This window comes from Glycine max, chromosome 9 (assembly GCF_000004515.6).
Source record: "Glycine max cultivar Williams 82 chromosome 9, Glycine_max_v4.0, whole genome shotgun sequence".
NCBI classification, from domain to species: domain Eukaryota; kingdom Viridiplantae; phylum Streptophyta; class Magnoliopsida; order Fabales; family Fabaceae; genus Glycine; species Glycine max.
This window is the reverse complement of record NC_038245.2, coordinates 19,421,564-19,448,665: the sequence shown is the minus strand read 5'-3', so window position 1 is coordinate 19,448,665 and position 27,102 is coordinate 19,421,564. Positions and strand designations below refer to the sequence as shown.

Here is a 27,102-nt window from a genome sequence, read left to right as displayed (position 1 = left end):
GTTAAATTAGCTAATCAATATAGAATAATATAAAGTATCATGTTTATATGTTCTTTATATTTTTTGCATAAATAAAAATATTTTTTATGTAATTGTATCTATTTAAAATATTTTTAGTTACTTTTAAATTTTTATCATTTTTTTTTGTAAAAAAATCAAATATATTTCATTAAAAAGGTAAAGATAAATATTGCGATAATTTCACAAAGTGGTGAAATATAAAGAAGGATTTTATTAAGTTAATTAGTTTAATGTTAAAGACGGAGTAAATGAGAAACTTTGTTAAAGTAATAATGATAAAAAAAAAGGAAAATAGAAATTCAAGCGTTATTCGAATTAGTAGTATTTGAAAGAAAAAAAATGCAAGTTAAATGTAAGTACATTAATTAGATGCCTTTATTTTAATTAAAATACATAAAATATTCAAATAAGTTACATGTTAATTATAATGGCTAACTAGTTAAATATACACTTAATCATATTGTACATGTAAACCTTTTACATTAAAATACCCTAAATTATGACTTAGGTCACACTTTCCTATAAAAAAAATATAATTAGAAATAAATAAATAAAACTGAAAAGGCTAGTTTGTTAAATTATAATTATTTTATAGAATTATCCGTTGAATTAGTTGGAAAATACAAAATGACAAAAATAAACATATTTATATGATAATTTTATAAAAAAATTATTTTATTTTATGGATTAAAATATATTTTGAGGTATTATAAATTTATTTATTTTTATTAATTTTAAACTCTTGTAATTTTTTATTGTAGGTAAATCATTTTCATTATATTTTTATTTCAAATATTACATTTTTTATATTCTATGTTCTACTATTAATCTTATTTAAAGCCTTAAAATATTTTTAATTAAGTTAAATAAATTAAAAACAATACGCATAAGTAGATATTATATTTTTATTATGTTAATTAACATAATAGTTAAAATAGATCATATAATATAAAATTATTCAAAAAATAATCTAAAATAAAATAAATTTAATATTTATCATTGTCAATTTTGTGAAATATAATGTCCAAATAATAAATTAAATAATATAAATAGTACAATGGTTAAAATAAATAGTGTAATATAAAAATAGGTAGGAGGAATGAGTGAAAATAAATAAATCATAAATCCATGCTTTATTTAAAAAGGATAATAAGAAAACATAATAAATATTTTAAGAATAAAAATAAAATAAAATATAAAAAGTTAGAAGCTAGGAGTTAATATTTTTAAAAATGTTATTTTAAGTAACATTTCAAAAAATATTGAAAACTATTAAAAAGTTTATTTACTGAAAGATCGAACAAATTTCTTTAACTAGTAAAAGAAGCGAACTGGAATAACTTACCGAATATAGTCTGAATCTTCCAAAACATGCACATGCAAAGATGAGAAAAAACTATTTTTTAATTAAAATAAGAGTATGTCTAAAATAAGCAATGTAAAATAGAGAAATGCAGCACACTCTAATATATTATTTAATAAAATTTATTAGAAAATCTATATGGGTCTTATTCTCTATTTTGTAGGTTTGATTCCCAGATTAATATGAATTCCAACCAATAAAAAAAGAATTTAGTTTAATTACACTATAAATAAAATGCATTGCTATCCAATTATAATTTGCATGTATATGGTAAATTGTAAAGTTTTATAATAACTACTTTAAAAGTCATAAGATTATTTCTAATTTCTAATTGATAGGTAATAGAAGATATTTTACCTTAATTAATAGTGAATAAAAAATAAAAGTCTATAAAAATTTGGTACAAAAAGAGTATTAGAAAATATATTACTAATACTATTTATATGAAATTAATGATACACTTTTATATGTTAAGTCTGGTTGCGTCCAAGTCATATTGAACAATACCAAATAATTAAATTCTTAAGGTTTTGATGTTAATAAACTATAAATTTTACATGTTAATCTTTCATGCTTAAGTTGCAGGCTTATCTATCTCTATGAGATACAAGCAGAAAACATGAGCAGAAAGTCTCTGAACGATAACTAAAGTATTAGTCAATGAACGATACAGCCTCAACGTCAAGTTCTAAGAATACAAGTGCTTTAGCTCTTGGCTCATATTCCAAAAGCAATGAAACAATTACAAGATTCTCAACTACTGAAAGTAATCATATGAAAGTAACATCCATGGTTCAATAAGTAATTCGTGTCACAGCGCACAAGAGGGAAGTTTTAATTTGTCTAGTCTTTACATTCTTAATTCCTTTTGTCATATGCATTTAACGTTGTATTTGAATTGTACGCTAAAAGTCAGCTCTGAGCACAAGGTGACACTGGCAAATTGTACTTCTCTGAAGATACACTGCAAAAGATGTTTGTGGTCCCCACACTTTCTCTCTACAATGTAACGTGCCTCGTGTAAAGCATCCAAGCTATTAGACAACAGGTAGTTGGGATCTCTGAACGACTTGAAGCTCTAAAAGCTATATCAAACTTGAAAATGTTCGTGATAGAGGAGTCGAATCACTAGAGAATCATCTAAGTCAAAACGAACAAAGTACAGTAATGTTGTCATTTTAGTTTGACAAAGAAACTTGAGCGAATTGAATGAATTTTAGCTCTACTAAGCTAGCAATTTTCATTGTATTCAGGCTTATTGTGTAAATACTCTTTGAGTGATTAGAATACATTTTCTATCAAACACCTATTGTTTGTGAAGTCAAGAGTGACTTCGTGACAAAAAATACTTGGGTCTTAATCTCGGAGGGAGATTAAGGGTAGTGTCAAGAGTGGCCTAGAGAGTATTCGTTATAGCTAGAAGTGGTATAGAAAATACTTGGTTGTAATCAAAGATTTAATTAGTGGAACCCTTCAAGTTTTAAAGGAAAACGAGACGTAGCCCAAGAGTTGGGGTGAACTAGTATAAATCCTGTGTGTTTTCTTTACTGCTTCTATATAACTAGTTCCTTTTTATAGTTTACTTCTATAGTATTGTGTCCAAGTTTTGTGAATTTGTTTTTAAGTACAAAGTGATTTCGAATCCCTTGGATGAAACTTGTCATTCATTGATATCTGTTTGAGAAAAGCCTTCAAGTTTTCGAAAAACAAAATTTTTATCCATCACACTATTCAACCCCCCTTCCTCTTTTCTAGTGTATTTCTGATACGTCCTTATATACCATTATGACTTTGGAAAATGATTTTGGATAACCAATCAAACTATAGTATCTATATCTATTTGAAAAGGGACAAAAATAGAAGAGAAAAAATTATACATGTAATGGGCATTTCAATATGACATGAGATAGTGAAAAATATTAAGTGTCAATTAAGTGTTGGTACTAGTGAAGTATCAAAATATACAATTCTATCATCATTGAGCGCGTGAATCAACTAGCGTAAGGATTGTTTGAGCTTAACTAGAGGTTTCGAGTATGAGTTTTGGATATATAATTGCATTAAATGCTTAAAAAAATTGTCATCTATAATAATTCTATCTAAGTCAAAAATAACTATTTCATTGAGGGATGCTTGTTGTTTAAAAATAAAACATACACACATATCTACCTCTTTACCTATTTCTTAACTTTCATATAGTGTTAGTGTTAAATGAAAATATATGAAGAACCACACCTCAAAAAGAAAGGGAAAAAAATACATGAGATACCAGGCACTATTGAATTATTGAAGAGAAAATTTATAGTACTTTCTAAAAATCAAAGATTTTGATATTGTTATATTGAAATTAAAAATCTCTTAATATACGCAAACTGATTTAACTATTGACTCAATTTTTTTACAAATAAGTTAACAACATGATCTTTAACACACTCTTTATTATTAACTAGTTATAATTTTTGGGTTTAAATCATATGTGGACTACAAAGCTCTATGTAAAGTAATTTTATTCGAGTCGGATAAAAGTATTATCGGTATGTTAGTTCTTCTCCGAATATTTAATACAATTTCATATTCATGATTTTATTTAAATTAGTTGGAATTTATTAGTGAGTTTCACTCTTTATTTAATGAAATATGTTCATGATTTTATAATTTTCAATTTATAGTAAAATGTGTCTATAAGAAAATTGTTAAAGAGGATAATAGTATTAGAAATTCTCAATTTTTCTTTTACCAAAACCCTTAAATTATTCAAAGTATCATAATCATACTTCATAAACAACTCTCATTGTAGAGAGAGTTCTGAATTACAGACAACCCTGCACTAGAACCACCTCATGGGGATGTCTGTCCACAAAACATATTTTTCTTGTATAAAAGGAAAAGGTGGCTGTATGTATAGATGAAGTTACTACTACTCTTCCATGTGGATCCAAAATTAAGTGAAAGGGAGTGAAGGTGGTACTTTGAGAAGGCGAAGCCACTCTCAGACTTTGTGGCCTTGTCAGGCTTCACTCTGAGATGGATCAGACCCAATTGTCCATAGATCAGTCCCCACTCTCCCTCTGTTTATAGGACCCACCACACCACCCCTCTTCTCCCTCCATACTCATCACAACACTCACACACACACACCTTCATACACTATACTCCCCTAGCTTTCTCTATATACACACCCTCACATCACAATTCACAAACCTCTCCCTAGCTCCCATTAGTCCCTCTCATGGACAAGACATCATCAACAACAACAACCTCCGAGAGAGAAACTCACGACTTCATGAACGTCGACTCGTTCTCCCAACTCCCCTTCATCCGCCCGGCTCCTCTTGTCAGAGAGAAGTCAGGCATTCGCCTCTTTGGCATCGAATTTGCCGGCGGAAACAACAACAGCAGCAATAACAATAACAATTTTGTTGTTGTCTCGGCCGAGGATTCTGAGTCGGCCGAAATAACAACAGCAGCCAACACCAACACCAACATCAATAACAACAAACTCAACTCATTCGACCTCGATCCTTCCAACAAGGAGGAAAACACCCCCACTGCCACCAGTACTGGCACCACCGACACGAATGGCGAGAGCAGCCGCCGCTTCGAGTGCCACTACTGCTGCCGCAACTTCCCCACCTCCCAAGCCCTCGGCGGCCACCAAAACGCGCACAAACGCGAACGCCAGCACGCCAAACGTGCGCACCTCCAGTCCACCATGGTTCATGGCAGCACCTTCTCCGACGCGCACCATGTCTACAATCTCATGAACTACCGCTACGGTTCTTCCATTCCAACACCACCACCACCAACAATGCCTTATCCAACATGGAACAACAACAACAACAACACGCGCTTCTACGGAACAACAACAACGACGTCGTTTTCTCACCACCACCAACACCAACAACAACCTATTAACGGAAGCCCCTTAGCATTTTGGCGAATTCCTAATGGCACCACCATTAATAATAATAACCCTAGTTTCAGCCACGAGCGTTCTTCGACGTTGCCGCCTTTGTTCGCGACTGAGGAAATAGCGAACGTGAGAGCCTCCTCGCAGGTTGTTGTCGGAGCCTCGGGGCCGATGACGACGCAAAACCGCTACGTGTATGACTCGAAACAACGCGACCATGTGAGTTTGGATCTTCATCTGTAATAGTAGTAACATGTTTCATGTTTTCGTACATAGTATTATCATGAGCCAGTAATAACAACTCTATTATGATGATGATGATGGCATGGCGCTACGAGAGAATCGAGGGATTTGCAGGCAGCGACTCTTTCTATAGAGCGACTTTGGGGACAAATTCCATAAAATATGAGAAATTTCTTGTTTCCATTTTCTAATTCTTTCTTTCTTTTTTTATTTTTTGTTATTTTACATTAACAGTACAATTTTAGATCATATATATCCTACATGTGGTTTAATTATCACAGTCTATTTAATCTTTAAATCAAACTTGATTAATTATCTGATCTCATACTTTTTAATATTTTTTTTATTTTCTAACCGTGAATGAAATCTTTATTTTAAAATTAGCTAGACACTATAATTACTAATTTTACAAAACATGTATTTTGTTATGATTTAATTAAGGACATGGTATATGATATTATATGTTATAGGTTTCAATTGCAAGTAATAACCTATGTATGTATGTGTAAGGTTATGCACGTCGTCGTTTCATGGTGTGGACGGGGGGGGGGGGGGGAGGTGGAGAACTGTTTCACACGTGTGGGGATAATGGAAAGGGTAAGAGACAGTTGTGTGCGCATGAACAATTTGTCGAGACACACGTGTGCCGAAATCCATCATATTGTCCAGGCAGGTGGGGTGATGAGAGAGGTGGGTTTCTGATTCAATGCAATTGTAATTGTGAAAGGTTATGATGATAAGGTTTGATGGGTCTGCTCAATTTCTTGCAGAAAGAAAGTGATATTTCGATGCCATTAGCAGGCACCAATATTGCTCTCCTAAAATTAATTAATTTCTTTCAAAGTTTACATATGTGGTGAATATATCTTCCTTTTTTTTTCACTCACTTATTTACACCAGTGCAAAATGTAGAGAGAGAATTATTAATGAATGACATGAAGAATTGAAGATTCATAGATATCTTTCTATATATGTGTGCTTATATGGATTTGTGTCTATGTATATGGGATCAGCTTAATATTATGTCTAAAATGCATGGTGGAACCTAGCTCTTACCTAGGGCTTACGAGACAAAGTGAGAGCAACATCAAGGGTAGTAGTATATCGTATTCTTAGTGCTCAATTCTCTAAGAATAATAAATAAAATGGGAAGGTAGAAGGAACATCTTCTTTAAGAGCATGTGCATGTTGGTTATGCAAGAACATGTTGGAGCTTTTTCTGTGTTGTTCATTGAAGTTGACCCCAGGATGACTCAACTGGGTGTAGATATTGAATCAAAAAAGTGGTACTGATGATGTTTGGAAAAATTGATAATGTTTTTTCTGGGAGGATCTAGAGGAGGGGTAGAATTAGAATTAGAGAGTTGATATGTGCATGTGTAATGATTCAAAATTGAAGTGACAAGGAGTCAATAATTATTACTAAGTTGATGATCGAGTACACTGTTGACCCACAAGGTAGGAACGCATGGGTCACACTTCGTTTATATATGCCCTTGTTAATTTTTTCCAAAACACAAAAACCCTCATCATCATCATCATTCATTCAAAGGAAGTGAGTGTGGTACCAACAACCAAGGGCTTTCATATGGGGGTTTAAAATGGAAAAACCAACCCCTTAGAAAAGGATGCGTCTCTTCTCCTCCCTTTTTTTTCCCTCTCATCAGGACTTTTAAGGAAAATATGAACATGGTAGTTACACTGCCATCTTTATTTTTCCATCCTCTGTACCAATTGCTTTTATGTCTGATATACATAGAGATATAGAGAGAGAAAGAGAAATAGATGTTAGGTGGGTTATTTTCGTGTGGTGAATAGAAATATGGGACTTTGGAGATTCTCCTTCTCTAGGGAAAGAGGGATAAGAGGAGAGGACATGTTTTCTCTCCTTAACAATAATAGAGACTGATAGTTAGTACTGATGCTTCTGTCTACTTTAATCATCTGTTATTTTGGCAGCACAAAGGGTCAGAGATTTATTTTGCAACAATGGCCACTACCTAATGTATTGCCTTACCTATAAAATTCAGAGGAAAAAGGCAATCAATCACACACATGTTAGAGGTCCATTCTCCTCAATATTGTTGTTGGGACATGGGATTTTGACTAGCAATACCAACATTCAGACAACACTCTTAATCCCTCCTTCCCCTAATATGACATATCATCCGACATAGATCAATTATTATGAAATTATTTGAATTTAACTGATAATTTTAATTACAAGTTTTAAATATATAATTATGTAAAATATTTTTAAAAAATATTATTGCCTATAATATTTTGATTTAACTCAAATAGAATTATTTTTAATAAAAGATACATCTAATCTAAAATAATAATTATTATTATATATAATATAAGAAAAACCACATTAATGTCAGTGAAAACTTAAACTCATTTGTGAGGTGACTGGTAAACAATAAATGTGATTGCATGATTAATATTGGGCCTCCTAAATTAACTAGGTGAACAAGCTAATCAGCACCGGTACAAATGGTCAACACTTAATTAGGTGGGATATACGATCCTTTGTCATGTCAACAAGTATTTCTTCCGATCCTTCTAACCATTTGTGCAATCTTCTAAGGGTGGTAAAAAAAATATTTGACTTGGCTACAGCTCTTATTGGCCATTTCATCTGTATCTCCAGGCAATTGTACAACACTTCAATGCAGTTGATCGATCTGATTTTTGAGGTACACATGCACACATCATGTCCTGCTGACAGAAGACTTCAGCAAAATACATATCATAAGTAATTATCATTAATTATAGCTAAATGTGCTGCTATATGGTGCTACGGTTTCTATAGGGATTCTTTTTAACATGCTAGATAAAACAAATAAATTATGTAAGTATGAAATTAAAGGCACAATTTAGTGCCAATCCATTCCCATAAAAATTATATATTAAACTAGCTATATGGGTTTTTTTTTATATTCAGATTAACTTATTTTGCATTATATTATAAATAACATGTAAACAATACTTTAGCAAAGTATTTTTAAAAAAAATCAAAGAACCAAAATAAATAATTTTGTTAATGAGACTCTCAAACTGCACGTTAATTGGATGGTTTAACATTGCCATTTTCTGAAAATTATACATACATGCATGTTGTATGGGCTTATATTTATTTATGAAATGATTTAAAACTTATGAAATTTTTATCTAAAAAACAACCTATGTTCTTTCTACATTAATTGCCTAGTAAACACAATCTTAGTACTAACCCATCTTAGAACATTCTTAAAATGATGATTACATTAATTTTAGGGTTGGTTCAACTTGAATTCTTAACCAAAATGTTTTGGGATTCAAAATTTGCCATTGATTTTTCAATTGGAAATTGCTAAGTCTTGTGCTATATCCTCCCTTAAACTCATGTGTATTGATTCACGTTCATTCATGTTTAATGTTTAAATAAAGTGATTTTATTCTTTATAAATATGTTTAAATTTAGTTTTAGCCTTGCAAAATAAATTGCTACTTTGATTCCATAAATTTTAACTTTTTTTTTTTTATGGATGATGGTATGACAACATTTAGATATACCATGTCACATATTAAAATAGTCACTGACATAACACACCTAAATGCGTATACCATGCTATCATTATGTGGTGATTGAAATCATTTTCAAAAACTTTAAAACTTATGAAGTCTTAACACCTAAATAATTGAAAGATTAAAATCAAATTCATATTTATAATGATTAAAAGCATATTTAAACCATAACTTTTCGTTTCACATACCTTTTCATGTGATTCTTTTTCGTTCAATACCCTTAATTAATATATATTTATTTTTATATACACCATAATCTCTTTTCAAACAATTGTTTTTTAGCAGAATTTGTATCGTTATTTTTGGAAATTTTAATTATTAAGCATGTTTTTATTAACAAAGTTCTCAAAATTTTATAGTTCATTTTTATAAAAGCGTGATATTGTGCATCAAATGTCGATGTATCAAATATAATAGTTTGGGACAATTATTACAGAGAAATTAAAAAGAAATCAAATTACCTATCTCCTTGTTGTATGTCTTAGTCCACGTCATGAGCCAAAATAACTTACAATTGAGATAATTTTACATTAGAGAGAGAGAGAGAGAGAGAGAGAGAGAGAGAGAGAGAGAGAGTATTATTTTTCTGTAAGGAAGAAAAAAAAACGCCAATATAATTTTTTATTTACACGTAGAATAATATAGTTTTCATCCTTAGTGCCCCTGCCTTTCACCAAAAAATGAGTTCTTTAAATGCGGAGACAAACTTAATATTCGCTTAAATTTCATTAATTATTTTGCATATATAAGTCAAAAGCCTATCACATTGCATAAGAACGCATAACATATACCTGCATTTAATCGAATGATCTATTGAACCTAGAATTAGCTAGGTATATGCTTCAAAGCAAAGCATTAAGGAAAGCAATTGCAATGGTTCAACATGTTTTATGGTAAGAATAAAAAATATAAGAAGGTGAATGAATCATTGATGAAGGCATTGTCGACAAACTTCAGTGGAGGTGGACTCATTTGTCGACTGTTTTCCACCGAACAAGTACATATGAACAAATGATCCCTTAAACCTAAATAATGGCTCAACCAACCATGCATTTACTTGTTCATAGGCTTATACGCATACTTTAATATATGAAAATAAAGATTTCATTTTAATTCATTAATTTACTAATATGAGTCAAGTTAAGTGGACTAATTTAGTGAACAAGATTCTACTAATTAAAGCCTATTTTTTTTTCGTCGTGGCTTAAATGCAAGACTTTGTTAAAGAAAATTGAACTCATTGTCAATTTAACTGTTATTGGGTATTCAATTTTATGTAATCATACATTACTAAATTTAGAAGAATTTTTACTATGATAATAATTAATAACTGACGAGTCTAACTAATTTTATGCCAAAAAGTATTTCTTGCACTACTAGTATTAAATAAACATTAAATTTTAAAAAGAATATGCAAAATCTTAAAAAGTAGTATATTTTTTTGTTGGATTAATATAATAAATACGCTTAAAAACCCTATTTATTAATTAATAATTATTTTTTGTTTTAAATTTAATTTAAAAATTATAAAAAAGGAATTTATGAAATAGAAATAAAGGTTGCTTTCTAAAAACTTTTCAACATACATCCTTTTTTTTTTTATTGATTTTCAATATACATCTTTAATTACGTAAAAGGTGATATCGCTAAATAAGATTTGTTTTTATAAAAAAAAAAAAAAAAAAGTCAGTGTCTTATGAAATAAAGGTTGTACAAGCAGTCACGCAATTTAAAAAAAAAATTACAGTTAGTCTATATATATATGTGTGCGTGCGCGCGCAATTAATCGATAGAAGAGAGAAACTAATTAACATTGAGATGTAACGACAAACGACAACTGATGAAACATTTGACGGTGGACAAATGACAAAGCCTAGTGCAAAAGTTAAAGAGTGAAAAGTGTAGATTTGAATTTACAATGAAATATTTACTTTTATATATGCAATCCAAAAGGAAGAAAAATAAACCGTCAGCCAAATTAAGAAACTTACCAGTGCATGTGGTTAATTTAGCTTATTTTCTATAAAATAATTATTTGTTAACACTATCTCGTGAAGCCATAAAAATAAATAACTAGTATTTTTTAGAGTTTAATAGTTCTACAATATTAATGAAAAAAATTACATTATCCACCAATCTAAAATATCTGTTGATATAATGTTTTAACATATAATTATTATAAAAATTAATAATTTATTATACGGGTTAATTTGTGATTTAATGAAGATATAAAATTACGTTGAATATCAGTGTAACTTATTTTCTCTATTTTTTTTAACAGTTTATCATGGCATTTTGTAAAGCACAAAACTGAGAAGCAATTCATGGAAATTAAAAGCATTATATTATATGCTGTCATGACCTATGTTAAGTACTATGTGAGTCTTTCTGACTGCTACTACTATTTTTTTCCTTCTTTTAAAAAAAAAATGAAAAGAGATCTTTCCTCCCCTATAATTCTGGTCAGTCTCATCTCAACTAACAGGTGAAATAAAAGGGATGTGCAGAATTCTTTTGTAGTACAAAACACAGGTCACTTCCCATCTCATGATGACTTGGGAGATAATTAAGGACTCTTCTTTTTTCAGCAGTTAGATTCTGCAATCTGCATGAATGTATGAAAATGTGTTTTATTAGGTCCTGACTTCATGTTACTTACTTTGTAGAACGTATGCAGATCTTTAAATGTTCATAAAATTGAATGCCATGTATTACAGAAAAGCTTTTTTGTTTGATATCTGGCCTCGGGTTTTGTTTAATTAATCTGCTTCTTCATTGAACTTGGTCAATCTTCATGTATATATATATATATATATATATATATATATATATATATATATATATGGTAAGTTGCATGTGTACCATTACCATCAGTTTGTGACAAATTTGATTTTTTTTTACTCAGATTTTATTTGATTTTATGTAGTCAAACACCAATCACGGTTTGGATATCAAAAAATTGAAAAGAGTGGCAAAATCTGCAGCACCATAATTGTTATTTTATCATCTTCAAGAATTTGATATCCCACCACAAATTACTACCTCCTAACTCAATTAATTTCATCCATCCATACAATTTGGACATCATCAATTTTAGGTTAAATAATGTCAGACTTTGAATGTTTTTGCAAAACTTTGAAAAACAATTCCAGAATAACAACAAATTCCAGCATTTTTCCACTAGATGAAGTTGGCTTCAACGTATTTTGTATGTGAGAACGAGAAAATAGATATTAACTATTAAATATTATCATGAATGATCAACATTAAGAACACCAAAATTAAAACTAAGAAAATCTAATTTAGATGATTGAGTTAAATGTGTAAATTTCTGTAAATTCTCTTATATCTATTTCAATTCTTACATATCAAGAAAATTAAAACATACTAGTCTTGTGATTTTATTACAAAGATATAAAAATGACAACAAACAAACTTAGGCCTTTTCTTTATGCCCTAATAGTTTAATTACATTGAAATAAACAGTTTCATGTAGGATACCCACATAGAATTTGTAGAGTGCAATGAATACACCTTAATATTTGTCTAGATATTTGGTCCATATATAACATATACATTCTAGAGATTTATAGAAGTAGCTAGCTAGCTTTTGTTTGTGATTCAAAAAGAGATAAAATTGAGTTTGAACTCGTCAAAAAGCCCCACCAAAACTAATACTACTACAACAACAAGGGTATGGAAAGAAAAGAAAAGAGTGACACATAAATAAAGACAATCCCACAATACCGCCGTGGTGTTAACATCAGTCCAACTATCCAAGACCCCACAAGTAAATGCAACATATAAAAGCGCATGTGAGGGAGCAAAGGTGATAAAGGTCACAATGAAGACACACACAGAGAGAGAAAAATTAAGAGAGTACACATATTATTATTATGACTCACTAGGACCACTATACTATGCCCCCTTCTTCTCACTTTCAGAGAGAGAAAGAACAGTGGAATTTAAGAAACATCGGCCCACACCTCAATAAAGTTTGCAAACGAGGAAGATGACAGTTTCTACAGTAAGCTATTCTTATTATGCCAACCTAAGAGCTTGCAATAAGGCCCAGTTTTATTTTATTTTTTCCATCAGAAGAAGAACAACAACAATATCCCCTAACTTCGTTTCCTTCCTCAAGGGGGTGCCAGACCATGGTTAACTATGTCGCATTAAACGACAAACCCTCTTGTATGTATAGTATAGGCCATTTTTTTGTTGGATCCAAAGTTATATTGGTCATGTATACATGTACCTACCAACAACCCGTTGGTTTAAACGATATGATATTGTTGATTCTTATAAATGAAAATAACGTGATTAAAAGGAGAGATCATGTTAAAGGTGATAAATTAGATTATCTGATAGAAATTAATCATCAACAAATTAAAATTAGTAAATTTTTCACATCAATGTTATAAGTATTAAAAAATAATATTAGTAATGTATGTGATTTTAAGAGTCTAATAAGTATGTAATGTGTGGATGTACAAAAAATTAAATTATTAATTAATTTTTTAAAATAATTATTATAAATATTGATCACTATCATAAATAATAAAATGATTGAATAATAATACAAAATTATTTTACACATTACTTTATGTATAACTTAATTTTTCTTTTTAACCATTGTCAATATATATTGGTCATTTTTGGTGAATCCAAAGTCATGTTATAAAAATCAACAATTTTATCATATATGATGAAATATAATTAGACAATACTATAAATCCGGGTAAAATTGTTTTACTTGTACACTGTTCATTGTCTATTCTCTCTATCTGTAAGTGTGTATAGGTCATTTTCGTTGGATCCAAAGGGATGTAAGTGTTTTTAAAACCATCGTTGTTATTCTTTGGGTTCTGAGTGTTCCACTTGGTCTTGTTGTAGCAGATACGTCACACACCAAAGCTAGTAACAACAAATTGCACCGCCTAAAGGGATGGCAATTTTAGTCGTTATTCTCCGAAGGATGGCTTCATTCCAGGAATTTTTTTCTTTTCCCCAAGGAAATAGGAACAAAGACAAAAAAATATTTGAAATAGATTTGAAAATAGGAATGGGGATTAAAATTACTGCCCTACAAGGCCTCAATTATTGTAAATAATTAGGTTACTGTCAATTTTGCATTTACCTATATTATAACAATATATAAAGGATACCAAATTTAAATTTTATTGTCTATATATTTCTTCGTTCATTTTACCCTTCAATATGCTATTAATGTACTTCCCCAATTTCAATTTCTCTTGAGGTAGTGTTACATTATAAAGTAATTGCTCTCATTCTTCACGGAATAAATAAACTATTGACAACTTAAAATATTTTTATATTATCTTAAAAGTTAAATTAATAATATTTTTTTATTAATTGATCGTGTATGATTTTTTACATTAACAATACATAAAAATTAAACTTGTATCTTCTTAATTTTTCCTTAATAATTAATACGTACATGACTTTTCATTCTAAGACCTTGACTAGTATTTAGATACCATATTAGATATATGATTAATCCAATTTGAATCAAGTACACCAGTATGGATAATAAAGTCTTTTTCAATGAGGTTTTTTTTAATGATTAAAGGCATAACTTAAAAGAGCCTTAAATTTACAGAACAGTTTTATATTATTTTCTTAATAATCTTTTGATGATAATTTGTTGCTGCTATATTTTATTTTACAGTTTTGGATCTCCCCACAAAGAATGGGTACACGATAAAAAAATAACACTTCGAATTCAAAGCAAGGAATGACGGGATAATGGGAAGGGGACTCCGTATCCTAGTCCCCCCCCGCCCCCCATAGGATCATCCCTACAGGCTAGCATCTGAGTCTTAGGAGCTGCCTAAAGTTTTTATTCATTCATTTAATGGATCCAAATGTACACTATTGTAGGACCACCCTCTATGTGTAGGTTCAGTTGATCCTTTAATATAGAGTAGGCACACCCACACCCAACGCTATCATGCCTAATTGGTCAAATAAGGTTTGATCCAGAACAACATGTGATACCCACCTAAAGAAATCAATTTCATGTTCAGCTTCTGTGCACTTTGTCATAGGCTAGTATATGAGCCAGCAATGCAACAAGTTAGACTTAATAAAACAACTTCTTCAGTACAACCCTCTCCCACTGAGAGTCCTCATCTCATTATGACAACTGAACAAGGAAATTTTAATTATTCTTATTACTATTATTATTATTTGTGTCAAGGAATATTACTACTAGCTACTATCTTTGTTCACAATTATTGTGTTGCATTCGCACTCAGCACTCATGAGTAGTATGTTTGGTTTGCAGTTATAAAATTATATTTAAGATAAAAGTAATTTTATCAATAAATCAAAACTTTTATTTTTATGTTTATTTTACTTCGTTCTATCTATTATATGTATATTAAAATATACACTATAATATTTTTAACTACAAATCAAACATGTACCTACTTGTATGACGTATAATTGGAGGAAACTAACATGATTTTCATCGCCCAAATATGCTTCTAATTAAACAATTTGTGCCCCACTATTGTTTCCAATTTCATCATCAATTTTTCATTCCTCTAAATGTAGAAATTTCCCTATTGACGCCCTTTTATCCTTCTGAGACAGAAATCAGAAATGGAATTTTGAATTGGCTTATACTTAAATTCATTGTTGTGAGTGTCCATTTTATATATAGGTCTCGATAAACGGCGAGACTCTCACGTCAGTTTTAATCATGACAGCCATGAATTTAAATACCAACTTAAAACATTTATAATTACTTAAATGAGTTATTTATCTAAAAATTTATGAATCCTATAATATCACATAAATTTAAAATTTTACACAAAAATTTACATCAATGCTAAAGTTGCTAGAATAAGTGTTTAATTTGAGTCATATTAAATTTTATAATTGAAAAATAATTCTTTAATTGATAAGAATGAATTAAGCAATGATTACTTCTATAAGCAACCCACTACAAGCCATCTATTTTGATGGTACAAGAATTTTAAACGTTACTTAATTTTAAGCAACTCCTAAAGCATCTCGCTGGAGATGTTGATAGACATACATACCCCTTTAACGACTTACATATATTGTAACAATTTATATTTTTGAATGAAGAATTTGTCAACTAAAGCATTTTGGACGATCAAATATGACTTTATTCTAAAAAATATCTATGTTATATATGTATGATATGTATAAATGAGTTTTATATATAGATAATTACAGCTTAGATTAATTCAATTGTTAAGAGATATAAGATTGGTTAGATGATTAAGAAAGAAGGAAAAAAAAAAAAAAGCCATATATTTCTACTAATAAAAAATTAACAAATTAATAATTAACTATTGTCGATAAAAAAAAATCAATTGTTTTTTGCGAACAGCAAATCCAGTTAAATTTGAAAAGATTTTCAGTGAGTGAATGGGAAAAAAAATTGGCTCACTTTAACTTGCTTTAGCATGTTCTGATCTTAGTAAGTCCTACCCAAATAAATTCAAAAATTAAAACATAATGTTCATTCAAAGATTGGATTGGACAAAGTCTTTCAATGACTCCGACTAAGCTTCAAAAATCATAATTTTTAAAAACTAGTAAAGTTGATCCTAAATCAATCAACCTTTTGATTGAGCAAACCTATAGTTTTTATAAATTAAAAAGCATTACATTAATAATTTAGTTTTCAATTTATAACCGAAATTCAGCATTTTCTTAACTTTATAATGTGGAATAAATTAAAAATTTTAATGGAATAGGAGTTTGACTTCAATTTATAATAAGAATGATCACCTTATCTCCGTTTACTAATTATTTAATATTAGACTACTATAAGATGAGCAGTTTTATCCTCAATACGATCTTTAGTAATATTTGTGTCTAACATTTAGTAAAAATATTATTAAAAGATTTTAGTAACATTAAAAAATTATCATTAAATATAAATAAATTTATTAATATGATATTTTATCAAATATTATATATAATCTATGTCACTGAAGATTTTATACATAATATTTAATAAAATATTATAAAAATATATTAGTAATATTAATTCTTATTTAATAATATATTTTAAATGTTGTAAAAAATTTAATAATATTTTTAGTAAGTGTTAAGTAAAAAAATATTATTAAAAATCACATGTATAATAATGATACTAAATTTAACAGAATTCGTTGAGAAGGTTAATAGGGTCAAATCAATTAACTAACAGAATTCGTCGAGAAGGTGACTAGCTTAACATTTCTTGTCACAATTATGAATATCATGTACCCTGTTTGACCCTTACAACAACAAAGAACTTGCTTCCAACACCCAAAGCTCATTCTTGAAGTTTGAAACTTGAAAGTGTCAGAAGGCTCTTTCTCCAATTTTCAGATTTTGTCTGGGGGAGGAGGGGCTTTTATTATTATGTCATGCAGTTCATATATAGGTACTTCTTGAATGTTGTTCAAAAGTGGCCAAAATGATTGCATACCCTCCTTTTTCAAGCTTACAAAGCAAATGATAGGGAAGACATATGTTTTCTTTATTTTATTGTCCCCAAGTACCCTAAGATTTTACTATCACATGTGTCATATCAGCGCAATGGACTAGATCAGCATCTAACAACACCATAGGATGCTATTGCTAACCCAACATCTTAATTGCCACCGTTCACTTCGTTTTTCACTTATGGATTCAACAATGTTGGCTCCTAGACTTAATTGCTTCTAATTTATAAATGAAATGATTAAAATTATACATCTAAAATAAAGAGGTGAGTTTATTATAAATTTTAAAACAGAGGTTTGAATAAAAAAAAAAAAAAAAAAAGCCTTTTAGTTAAACCAAATCAACTAACCGAGTAATATGTTATGTTAGAAGGAAAATGTCCATTGTATGCATTCACAATCCTAATAGAGATTAGTCATTACTTCTGGGGTGAATACTTTATACAAAAATCATAATTAGTTTTAATTGGTTGGGACACATGTTTCTGCTAAACCCAAAATTAGCCCTGGTTGTGTTCATGTAATAAATCAATTTATAGTGTTTTGGTATTAAATTCATGGTGAGAAATAATTAGTTTTTTTTCATGCTGAAGGCAAAGTAATAAATAATTGCTTCTACTTTTTTTTATAGTATCACCGTGATATGCGGTAAAATTGATTCGGTGATGTTATCCGAACACACTATTAATTGTTAGCCTTCTAAAAATATTGAATTGTGCTAGAAATTCATTTAAATATTTTTTAAAAATATAAACTTAACTTCTATATTTTTTTATTATATTCCCAGTTCAGCCCTATTTAAACTCCAAAAAATAGGAATTACAGTCAGCTTAGTAGTGGGGGAGGGTGAGTTGAGTACTACACAAAAAAACTTAGATTCGATTCCGTTAGTCATTGTACACTAAAAAAACTTCAAAAATTCAATTGGTTATCTTATGAAACTTTGACCCAATACCCTTAATAACACCTAGCTTTCAGGGAACAAATTCAGTTCTTAGGAGCGAAGAAAAATGAAATTATTTCTAAACATTTGAAAAAAGATAAAGAGAATAAAAAATTGATGTGATAACTGATAAGTGATGTAATAAAAAAAATATATGCAAATAGGAAAGAAATTGGGATAAAAGTGAGATGGCAGAAAGTAAATGAATGATTATAATTTCCCCTTTCCACCTACCAATTCATTCAGCAATAGAACAACCCAATGCCCTTCAACTATTTCATACGACTAGATTGGATGCTCTGTAAATTAATCTTACGAATAAAATAACCATAAAAATAAGATTGACTTGAATTTTTGCTAGTTTTCTTTCTTAGTCGCTTCCCCTAAAACACTACACATTACACTTCAATAAATGAGCTTATCACAGCTTAATAGTAAAATATAAACAAGCAATATTCACATTATAAGCATTTCCATATGGAGTAACAAATATTATGAATGAAAGTTTAAGACTCCTAACCATCCACAGGACGGTAATGTAAAACAAAATTGCCAGAAGGTAATGTATTTTCCTTGTCAGTACACCCGAAAGGAATCATCAGAGCCTCTTGAGGTGCTGCCTAGTTTTGGAACTGTAATTCTCTTCAATATGTCGGGTGAGAAGTGAGATTCCATAATGTGAGGCACTCGAGGAAGCATAGTAGGATGTTACAGTAAGTTGAGTGAACTTTGGAAGCACATAACCTAAAAGTTTCACATATATCCACATTACTAAAAGGTATTTAAAGCATATAGTATCATCACCACAATAAACTACTAGACTTGAACACCTAAGCGGTGTTTTCTTGTGAATACTATATAACATATCACATAGCAAGTAACATATTCTAATGTAAACATCAGTTCAACCTATAAGCAATGTTGATAACCGAGTCAGGAATTTCAAACGCCAATTCTCAAACATGTAAATAGTAGAATAGTCAACTGAACCAGATAAAGGTGCACTTGCAGCAAACTATGCATCATGGGAGTCTACTGCTGCAAAGCTCCATTCAAGTCACCTATTGGGTTTGCAGCTGTTATGGCATGAACTGCCATATGTCCTAAGCATCACAACTGGAGATATAAAGTTGGCTTCGTGATGAAGGGAGAAGGAAGGAGGGGAGAGGTCGTGGGTTCAAATCATCCCACTAACAAAAATTAACAACTACCGTTTGCCAATAAAAAAAAAACATCACAACTGCAATGCTTTTGTTGAATTGAAATCTGATTTGTTTTTTGCATACAAAATCTCTTTTTTATCCTTGCTGGAGCTAACAAGAATACTACTTTGCCCTTGCATAAGCTAAGGAAGTCTCTACTAAGTACTACGGTACCTCACTTAAAACTCATTTTCCACCAATGACCAATTTTAGGGTTTTAAGTAGCTCCTTCTATCTCTCCAAACAGTCAGGTACACATATAAGGTCACGCTGCTGGTGGCATGATGGCTGAACAGTAGTGAAATGAATTCCATTGGTCGCAACTGGCATGTGATCTATTCAGGAAAGCTGTACTTTCACTGTTATAATACATTCCACTTGGTGGCATGCTATGTTATTATTATCTATCAAATGATCTGTTTGAAAACTCCAAACCAGCTCTGGTTCAGGGTCACTGCAGGTCTGATTCAGTTTTTTAAACACTGTGTTAAAAGAATAATAATTATAGACAGACAAAGCAGTTCTACCTCTTTGAGATGGTGTTTCACTGTTTCACCTTTAATTCCAATCACCCAGTGAGTGAGACACAAATTTTAGCTTCAAAAACCAATAAATATGATGGCAACTATTTAATCATTTCAGCAATAATAACTACAGACCTGTCAGAGACCAAGTCTTCTGAAAATTTAAGCTATTATGTAGGTCATGAATGGTTTAATATCTCAAACGACTTCAAAGTTGATACCAAGACAGGTAGTTAATAGCCATGCAGGACAGTTCATCAATCTGTGGGTGATGGCCTATGGCTGAGGGCAGTGTGACTGGTGCAAACTTGTCAGTGGCTGATGGCATGGGCTGAACTTGATAGGAACTTAGGATACCAGAAGAAAAGAAAAATAGTAGGATAAACTTGCAAGAACTGATAGAAAACCCTCCAGTATTATATTTAGCTTCAGTGAAATAAATTTAAACCAGAAAAAAAAAGGCTCCTACAGACTATGGAGATGAAGCTCTGGCCCCCTCCTCACTGGAGCATTTCGAAAGCAACACACTACTCATGGACCTCTAACCCTAAAACCCACCTGACACTGCCCCTAATTTTTAGCATAACAAACTGTGTAAAATTCTCACTTTTGTCCCCAGAATTGTAGGGGTTTCTTACTTTAGTCCCTGAGATTTATATAGTAAGACATTAGTCCTTGAGTTTGCAGAAATCCAATAACTTTCCTCCCAGACATTAATTCACATCAATATCTAATGATGGAGCAATGGCCTAGCATGTTAAGTGGCACGCTGGAGTTCATGGTGAACCTTAAGACAATGTTTCATTTCTAAGTTTTGATAAATTCATTACTAGATCCTGCTTGCCATAAGTCAAACAACTCTTCAAGGTGATTTTTGAATCTCCTACTACTGTATCAAGCTATTAATGCTCTCTTGAATTTTTACCATGTAAGACAATAGAGATCTGAATAAGGATAAGGATGGCATCTTAATGATTAATAAGGAAATGTGCTACTAGAGGCCTTACAATCACGAGGAAAATATCCAAGGCCTAAGCTACTATAGGTAGACAACCTCCCTGCTCCAAGTCTCCAACAGAAAATACTACTTACCTCAATTCCCTCATTATCCACACCTGCTCCCTATAATCCAACCAGTCCCTCACTCCTCACACTTTTGACATCACTAACTAACTCCCATCCTACTTAGCCCTTTTCGTTCTTAAAGAATACACTTTCCAATTGACTGGGTTTATTTAGGCTTATACCAAAAATTTGATCCACTTCCCAATTTATACTGATGGATTGTCGGCCCTTCCAGGCTTAGCTTAAGCAACACGACCTTAATGTCCTCCAGGTATTTTGGACTTCAAAATACACTTCAGCTCAGGTTATCAATCCAACAGGGTATTGGGCATCAAACATTGGGAGTTCCTCTTTTCTAATGGATATACAATACTCCTCCATGGTCTACCTCGCTTCCCGATTAAGAAGGACCACCACCACTGTTAATTTCTGCTGTGGATCTCGCCACCTGCTTCTCAGTCGTCTTAATGACTTCAAGCAAGATCGAACAGTGCCTTCAGCCATTGCAGCAGCCTTGATGGATTCCTGGAGTTCTACTAAGCAACTGTCAATAACTGCAACCTTAGCCTACTACAAGATATTCGAATCACAATGGCAATTTGGCAGGACAAAACACTGTTAGGAAACCAGACAGAAAATTAAGCAAGATAGCAGGAAAAACTTCACAAGAACTGAATGAAAACTCTCCAGTGTTATTTAGTTTCAGTCAAATAGCTTTGAGCACTATAAAAATTTGAAGGCCCTAATATAAATCTGAGAAATAGGCTAGAACAAAAGTTACCTCCAAATGCAGCACTTAGGCCAGAGAATATCAACAATGGAGGAATCTGTGAACAAATTAGGAAAGAAATAAGTTAGCTCTAGAATATAACCGAGCTCTATGGTACATAAAGAGGATGAATTAAGTTAGCACTTATCATTAATCTGCTAACTATAAAAGAAAAACATAAAGAGGATGAAACCCACTTCTATGATAGGTCTATTTAAGACATCAAACAAAGCATAAAGTAATGATAAATTGCAAAGGAAAATCAAAAGTCAATCAAGTTCCCATACCCCAACAACAAAAGGAAGCCACTTTGGTCCCTTCAAACCATTTTGAAGAAGAGGTAAACCTACAACCAAAGATTAATTAGCAATATCTTCAGCAAAGAAGGAACATGGATTTCAATTTCAATTCACTAACAACGCAAAGAGTTTAACACCATAACTAAATATTATAAAACAAATTGAAGCCTTATCTCGCTAGGTGAGGTGGTTACATGGATCAAACAACATCATTTGGCTCAAAAAAAATCCTAAGTTTCAGACATGTTATAACGCCTAATTAAAAAAATAGGCTTAAATATGTTTTTCTTACCTAGAAAATAGGTCGTTTTCAAATTACTACCTAAAATTCACTTTTGGTCAATTACGTATTTGAAAAAAAATTGTTTTAAAGTAGTATCTTCCATTAGTCTCATTCTGTTAAGTGATGATATGACAAACAAAGTGTCATATTATCAAGCCTAATCACTAACACATCAGTGCGACATCATTCTCCCTCCTGATGCAAGCTCCATTGGAGCTTGTAGGCCTAGGATCTTCTTCATCAATGGATTCCTTTGCTCCTTGGAAAATGAATGGCAGCGGAATGGAGAAGGAATAGAGAGAGGAGACGCCACTTCAAGGAGAAGATGAGTCTAGAAGAAGCTCACCACCATAGGAGGCCATGGATAAGAGCTTGGAGGAAGAAGGAGATGAATGAAGGGAGAGGGAGAGAAGAGCACGAAATTTTGTGCTCCAAATGAGCTTTGAAATCTGAAGTTTAATATTCAAATGGTCAAAGTTGAAAAAAAATGCACACACATGACCTCTATTTATAGCCTAAGTGTCACACAGAATTGGAGGGAAATTCAAATTTCACTTGAATTTGAAATTGAATTTGTGGAGCCAAACTTTGGAGCCAAAATTTCACTAATTATGATTAGTGAATTTTAGTTATGGTTCAGCCCACTAATCCAAGATCAATTCCAAGATTCTCCACTAAGTGTGCTTAGGTGTCATGAGGCATGAAAAGCATGAAGGACATGCACAAAGTGTGACTATATGATGTGGCAATGGGGTGTAGTAAGCAAATGTTCACCTCCCCCTCTAAAATTTAATTGGATTGGGCTTCTACCAATTCAATTAAATTTATTTCCAACCACACACATCAAATATCCACTTAGTGCATGTGAAATTACAAAACTACCCCTAATACAAAAACTAGTCTAGGTGCCCTAAAATACAAGGGCTGAAAAATCCTATATTTCTAGGGTACCCTACCTACATTATGGAGCCCTAAATACAAGGCCCAAAAATAATGAAACCTTAATCTAATATTTACAAAGATAAGTGGGCTCGTACTTAGCCCATGGGCCCGAAATCTACCCTAAGGCTCATAAGAACCCTAGGGCCTTCTCTTGCATCTTTGGCCCATTCTACTTGGGGTCTTCTATCCAATGCCCTTGCGGGGTAGGATTGCATCACCTCCTCTCCTTCTCCTTCACCCACATCATTCTCCCTTCACACAGTCAGGCATTCCCTCCACACGCTCTCCTCTCTCGTGTCAACCTTGCTGGCTCCCACCACCATGCCCAACCTCCTTGCACTGCCATTGATTTTCCCGAAACCGGGGAACACTACCGTCAAACCACAGCGGTTTGTTTCTCTCCGCATTTTCTCCCACCCGCATCGGTGGCAACTCCAGCCACCACCACAACCTCCCCTCTACAACCGTCGTCTGGCCGCAAATCTAGTCAGGGAATTTGCAGATCTGGTCACGACATTGTTGTATGACGTGAGCTACTGTTCTTTGGCATTGTCGTTTTCAAAGGAGAATGTTTGGGTTCTCCAGTTGGGTTCTACCGATCTAACATTTTTCTTCTTTCTTTTCTATTTTTGTTTCATTTTATGTGAATTGCATGCATCAGACAAAGTGAAGATTTGAGTTGGGAGTAAGATTTGGAATTTGGGTTGAAACATAGAATGGAAAGTGTGGAGGTCGTGGGCATTGTTGGCGGTGGCTGGAGTTGCCGGCAAGCGGAGAGTGCGGAGGGAGGGATTGTTGGTCCGGATCTGGAAAAAAAAAAAGCATATCCATCTGTTTAATCTTCTTGCTCTTATGAATAGCTAAAATGATTAATTCTCTCTTTTCTAATGAAGAAAATTTGGTTGAGTTTGCTGTAATATGATTTGAGACTAACTCAATGATACCCAGATCTAGAATCATAATGTTTTTGTTTTGAGATTAATATATAAATCTGTGTAATTTGTTGAAAAAAAGATGTTCCCAATTTTTCTGTTGTGACCAATTTGCTGCTGTGATGATATCTTAAAGAAGGGGAAAAGGAAGGAGAAGAGGCTGAAGGAGAAGAGGCTAAGGAGAAGAGGATGAAGGAGAGGGAGAGGAGGGAGAATGATGTGACACTAATGTGTTAGTGATTAGACTTGATTACGTGACACTTTGTTTGTCACGTCATCACTTAATAGAATGAAACTAACTGCAGGAACTACATTGAAACATAAAAAGTTTTTAGGTATGTAATTGATCAAAAGTGAATTTTAAGTAATAATTAGAAAATGACTTATTTTTCAAGTATTAAACATATTTAAGCCTTAAAAATATCATAATGCCTAATTAAAAAAGAAAATGTTAAAAAAATTTATTACAACTCAATGGCCTGAATTTAATACTGAAAAGAAATTAGATACCAACGTCATATCAAACTTGATCTCATATGATACATCAAAAAGATAAACACAAGAAAATAAAGATACCTGTATTGAAACCATGAACAAAACCAAGCATACCACCAATCCCGGAGCCAGCCTATTCAACAGCAAACACAGAAAATAAGCAACAACAACAACACTCATACATATTGTCAGAATTTAAGCTCAAAAAATTAGTTTGAACATTGAAGTAAAAAAAAAAAACTCGATTTCATTATTCTTAATTTCACGATAATATTAATATTTTAATATGGTAAAGATAAACTCAAACAGAAGCGAATTAGGAGGAGAGGAACTTACGACGGCAGTGGCATCGTGCAAGACGGGAGTGATGGTCCACTCGCCTCTTTCCTGGTCGCAAAACAGAGACAATTTCGTTGAGTCAATTCATCGAACACCTTATTCGCAACAACACACAATAAAGTTGTGAAGAAGAAGAGAGAGAGAGACTGACGGAATTAGGGTTGAGGAGAGAGAGACAACGAGGGCATCGAGCGGAACCGAGGCCAGGGTTGATGGTGGGATCGTGGTGGAGATTTCCGGTCCTTAGTTTCTCTTCGTACACCTCTCGAGTGCCCATTTTCTGTGTGCTGCTACTTAAGATCGGTGTCAACGACACGGAGATTTAGACGGGGTTTAGATTAGATGAGAAGGAATCTTTTTTTTTAATGAATAAATAATTATTTTTGTTCATACCTAAATTGTTGATAAATTTAGATTTAAAATTTTAAATTTTTTCCTGAAAATATAAAATTATATGACAAATTTATCCGTTTATTATCGTTAATAAAATAGGTGACCCACATAGAAGAATTTATTTATTATAAAATTGACTCTCAACATGATCATACTGAATAACGAAAATGTCAATAAGTTATCATTATTTAATCTAAATGTCAATCATTTTTTATTAGATGAAAATGTCAATAATTTTCTTTTTGGACGAAAATATCAATACATTTATATTTGATAAAAATGTTAGTAAGTTATAATTATTGGATCAAAATGTCAATAATTTTTCATTGGATCAAAATATCAGTAATTTTTTGTTGGACCTAAATATTTGTATGTTTCTTTTAGACTCCAAATTTCATTTCATTTAAGAGTAAAATATAATTTTAAAATAATTTTTTTCCAAATTTTAAATTTTAATCTTTTGTGGACAAATTTGTCAATAATTTACACTTTCAAGTATCAAAATAATTATTTACCCTTTTTTATTGGTAACTCAAAAAGTGTGATTCATTCAACTTGAATTTGTAGAACTAATATGATATATACTAAACAAACTTGGGAAGGAATGAAAAGTCTTAATTGTAACTATATTTTAAACAAGATTGTAAGGTTATTTTTTAAAGAATAAGATATACATGTGCATAAAAAAATTGTCTAAAAAAACAAATAGTTTTAACCAATTTATGTTTATTATCATTTAGAATGTAAACGTACTCATTTTATTTCAAATAAACTAAAATATTAGTTAAAAAATTGCAAAATTTAAAGATGAATTTAATATACAATTACTTTATTAATTTATTTTATTTTAAGTCGGTTATACTTTCATTTGGGATAATATATATATTGCTTTATTAAAAAAGTGTTGTTTTTTTTAGATATTTAGTTTTAATATTTGCATATTTATTATTTAATTTGTTTCAAAATTTACAATAATATAAAATACCCAAAGAAAAGTATTCAACGACGTTAATTGGAATTTTATTAGAAGAACTATCTTATTTAATGTTTAATATTATGTCATATTCCAGTTTTGTGTTAATTTTTTGAAATTTTTATATAATCATATTAGTATATTTGTTTTACTAATAAACATTTGGGGTCTAATAAATTAGTCTAATAAAAACATACTAATATTTAGGTTAAAAAAAATTACTAATATTTACGTCCGATAAAAAAATCCTGAAATTTTGATACAATAGAATATAATTGACATTTTGGTCCAATAATGATAACTTACTAGTTACTAACATCTTTGTCTGATGAAAACTC

At 31.3% G+C, this 27,102-nt stretch overlaps 2 protein-coding genes across 2 annotated transcripts; one reads left to right on the top strand and one right to left on the bottom strand.

Annotated features, from left to right (window-relative positions):
• The first annotated feature begins 4,197 nt into the window (after positions 1-4,197).
• LOC100806594 (zinc finger protein 8) lies at positions 4,198-5,857 on the top strand. The gene has a single exon (XM_006587129.4). It carries the CDS (start codon positions 4,614-4,616, stop codon positions 5,535-5,537), a length of 924 nt encoding a protein of 307 aa, XP_006587192.1. The 5' UTR covers positions 4,198-4,613; the 3' UTR covers positions 5,538-5,857.
• Positions 5,858-18,889: 13,032 nt separating this feature from the next.
• LOC100819935 (uncharacterized) lies at positions 18,890-25,737 on the bottom strand. Its single transcript, XM_026123734.2, has 6 exons — positions 25,550-25,737; positions 25,396-25,446; positions 25,141-25,192; positions 22,396-22,454; positions 22,121-22,166; positions 18,890-19,292 (listed from the first exon to the last, which is right to left on the bottom strand). Exons 1-6 carry the CDS (start codon positions 25,673-25,675, stop codon positions 19,147-19,149), a joined length of 480 nt encoding a protein of 159 aa, XP_025979519.1. The 5' UTR covers positions 25,676-25,737; the 3' UTR covers positions 18,890-19,146.
• Between the last annotated feature and the right edge of the window lie 1,365 nt (positions 25,738-27,102).

What these genes read in the sequence shown, in the direction of transcription:
- LOC100806594 (XM_006587129.4), top strand. Translation starts at nt 4,614, where the DNA reads ATGGACAAGACATCATCAACAACAACAACCTCCGAGAGAGAAACTCAC.
- LOC100819935 (XM_026123734.2), bottom strand. Translation starts at nt 25,675, where the DNA reads ATGGGCACTCGAGAGGTGTACGAAGAGAAACTAAGGACCGGAAATCTC. An exon ending in GGCTTCCTTTTGTTGTTGGG is followed by an intron (nt 22,167 to 22,395) that starts GTATGGGAACTT and finishes ATTTGTTCACAG; the next exon opens with ATTCCTCCATTGTTGATATT. An exon ending in CCTAAGTGCTGCATTTGGAG is followed by an intron (nt 19,293 to 22,120) that starts GTAACTTTTGTT and finishes TGAAACTTTTAG; the next exon opens with GTTATGTGCTTCCAAAGTTC.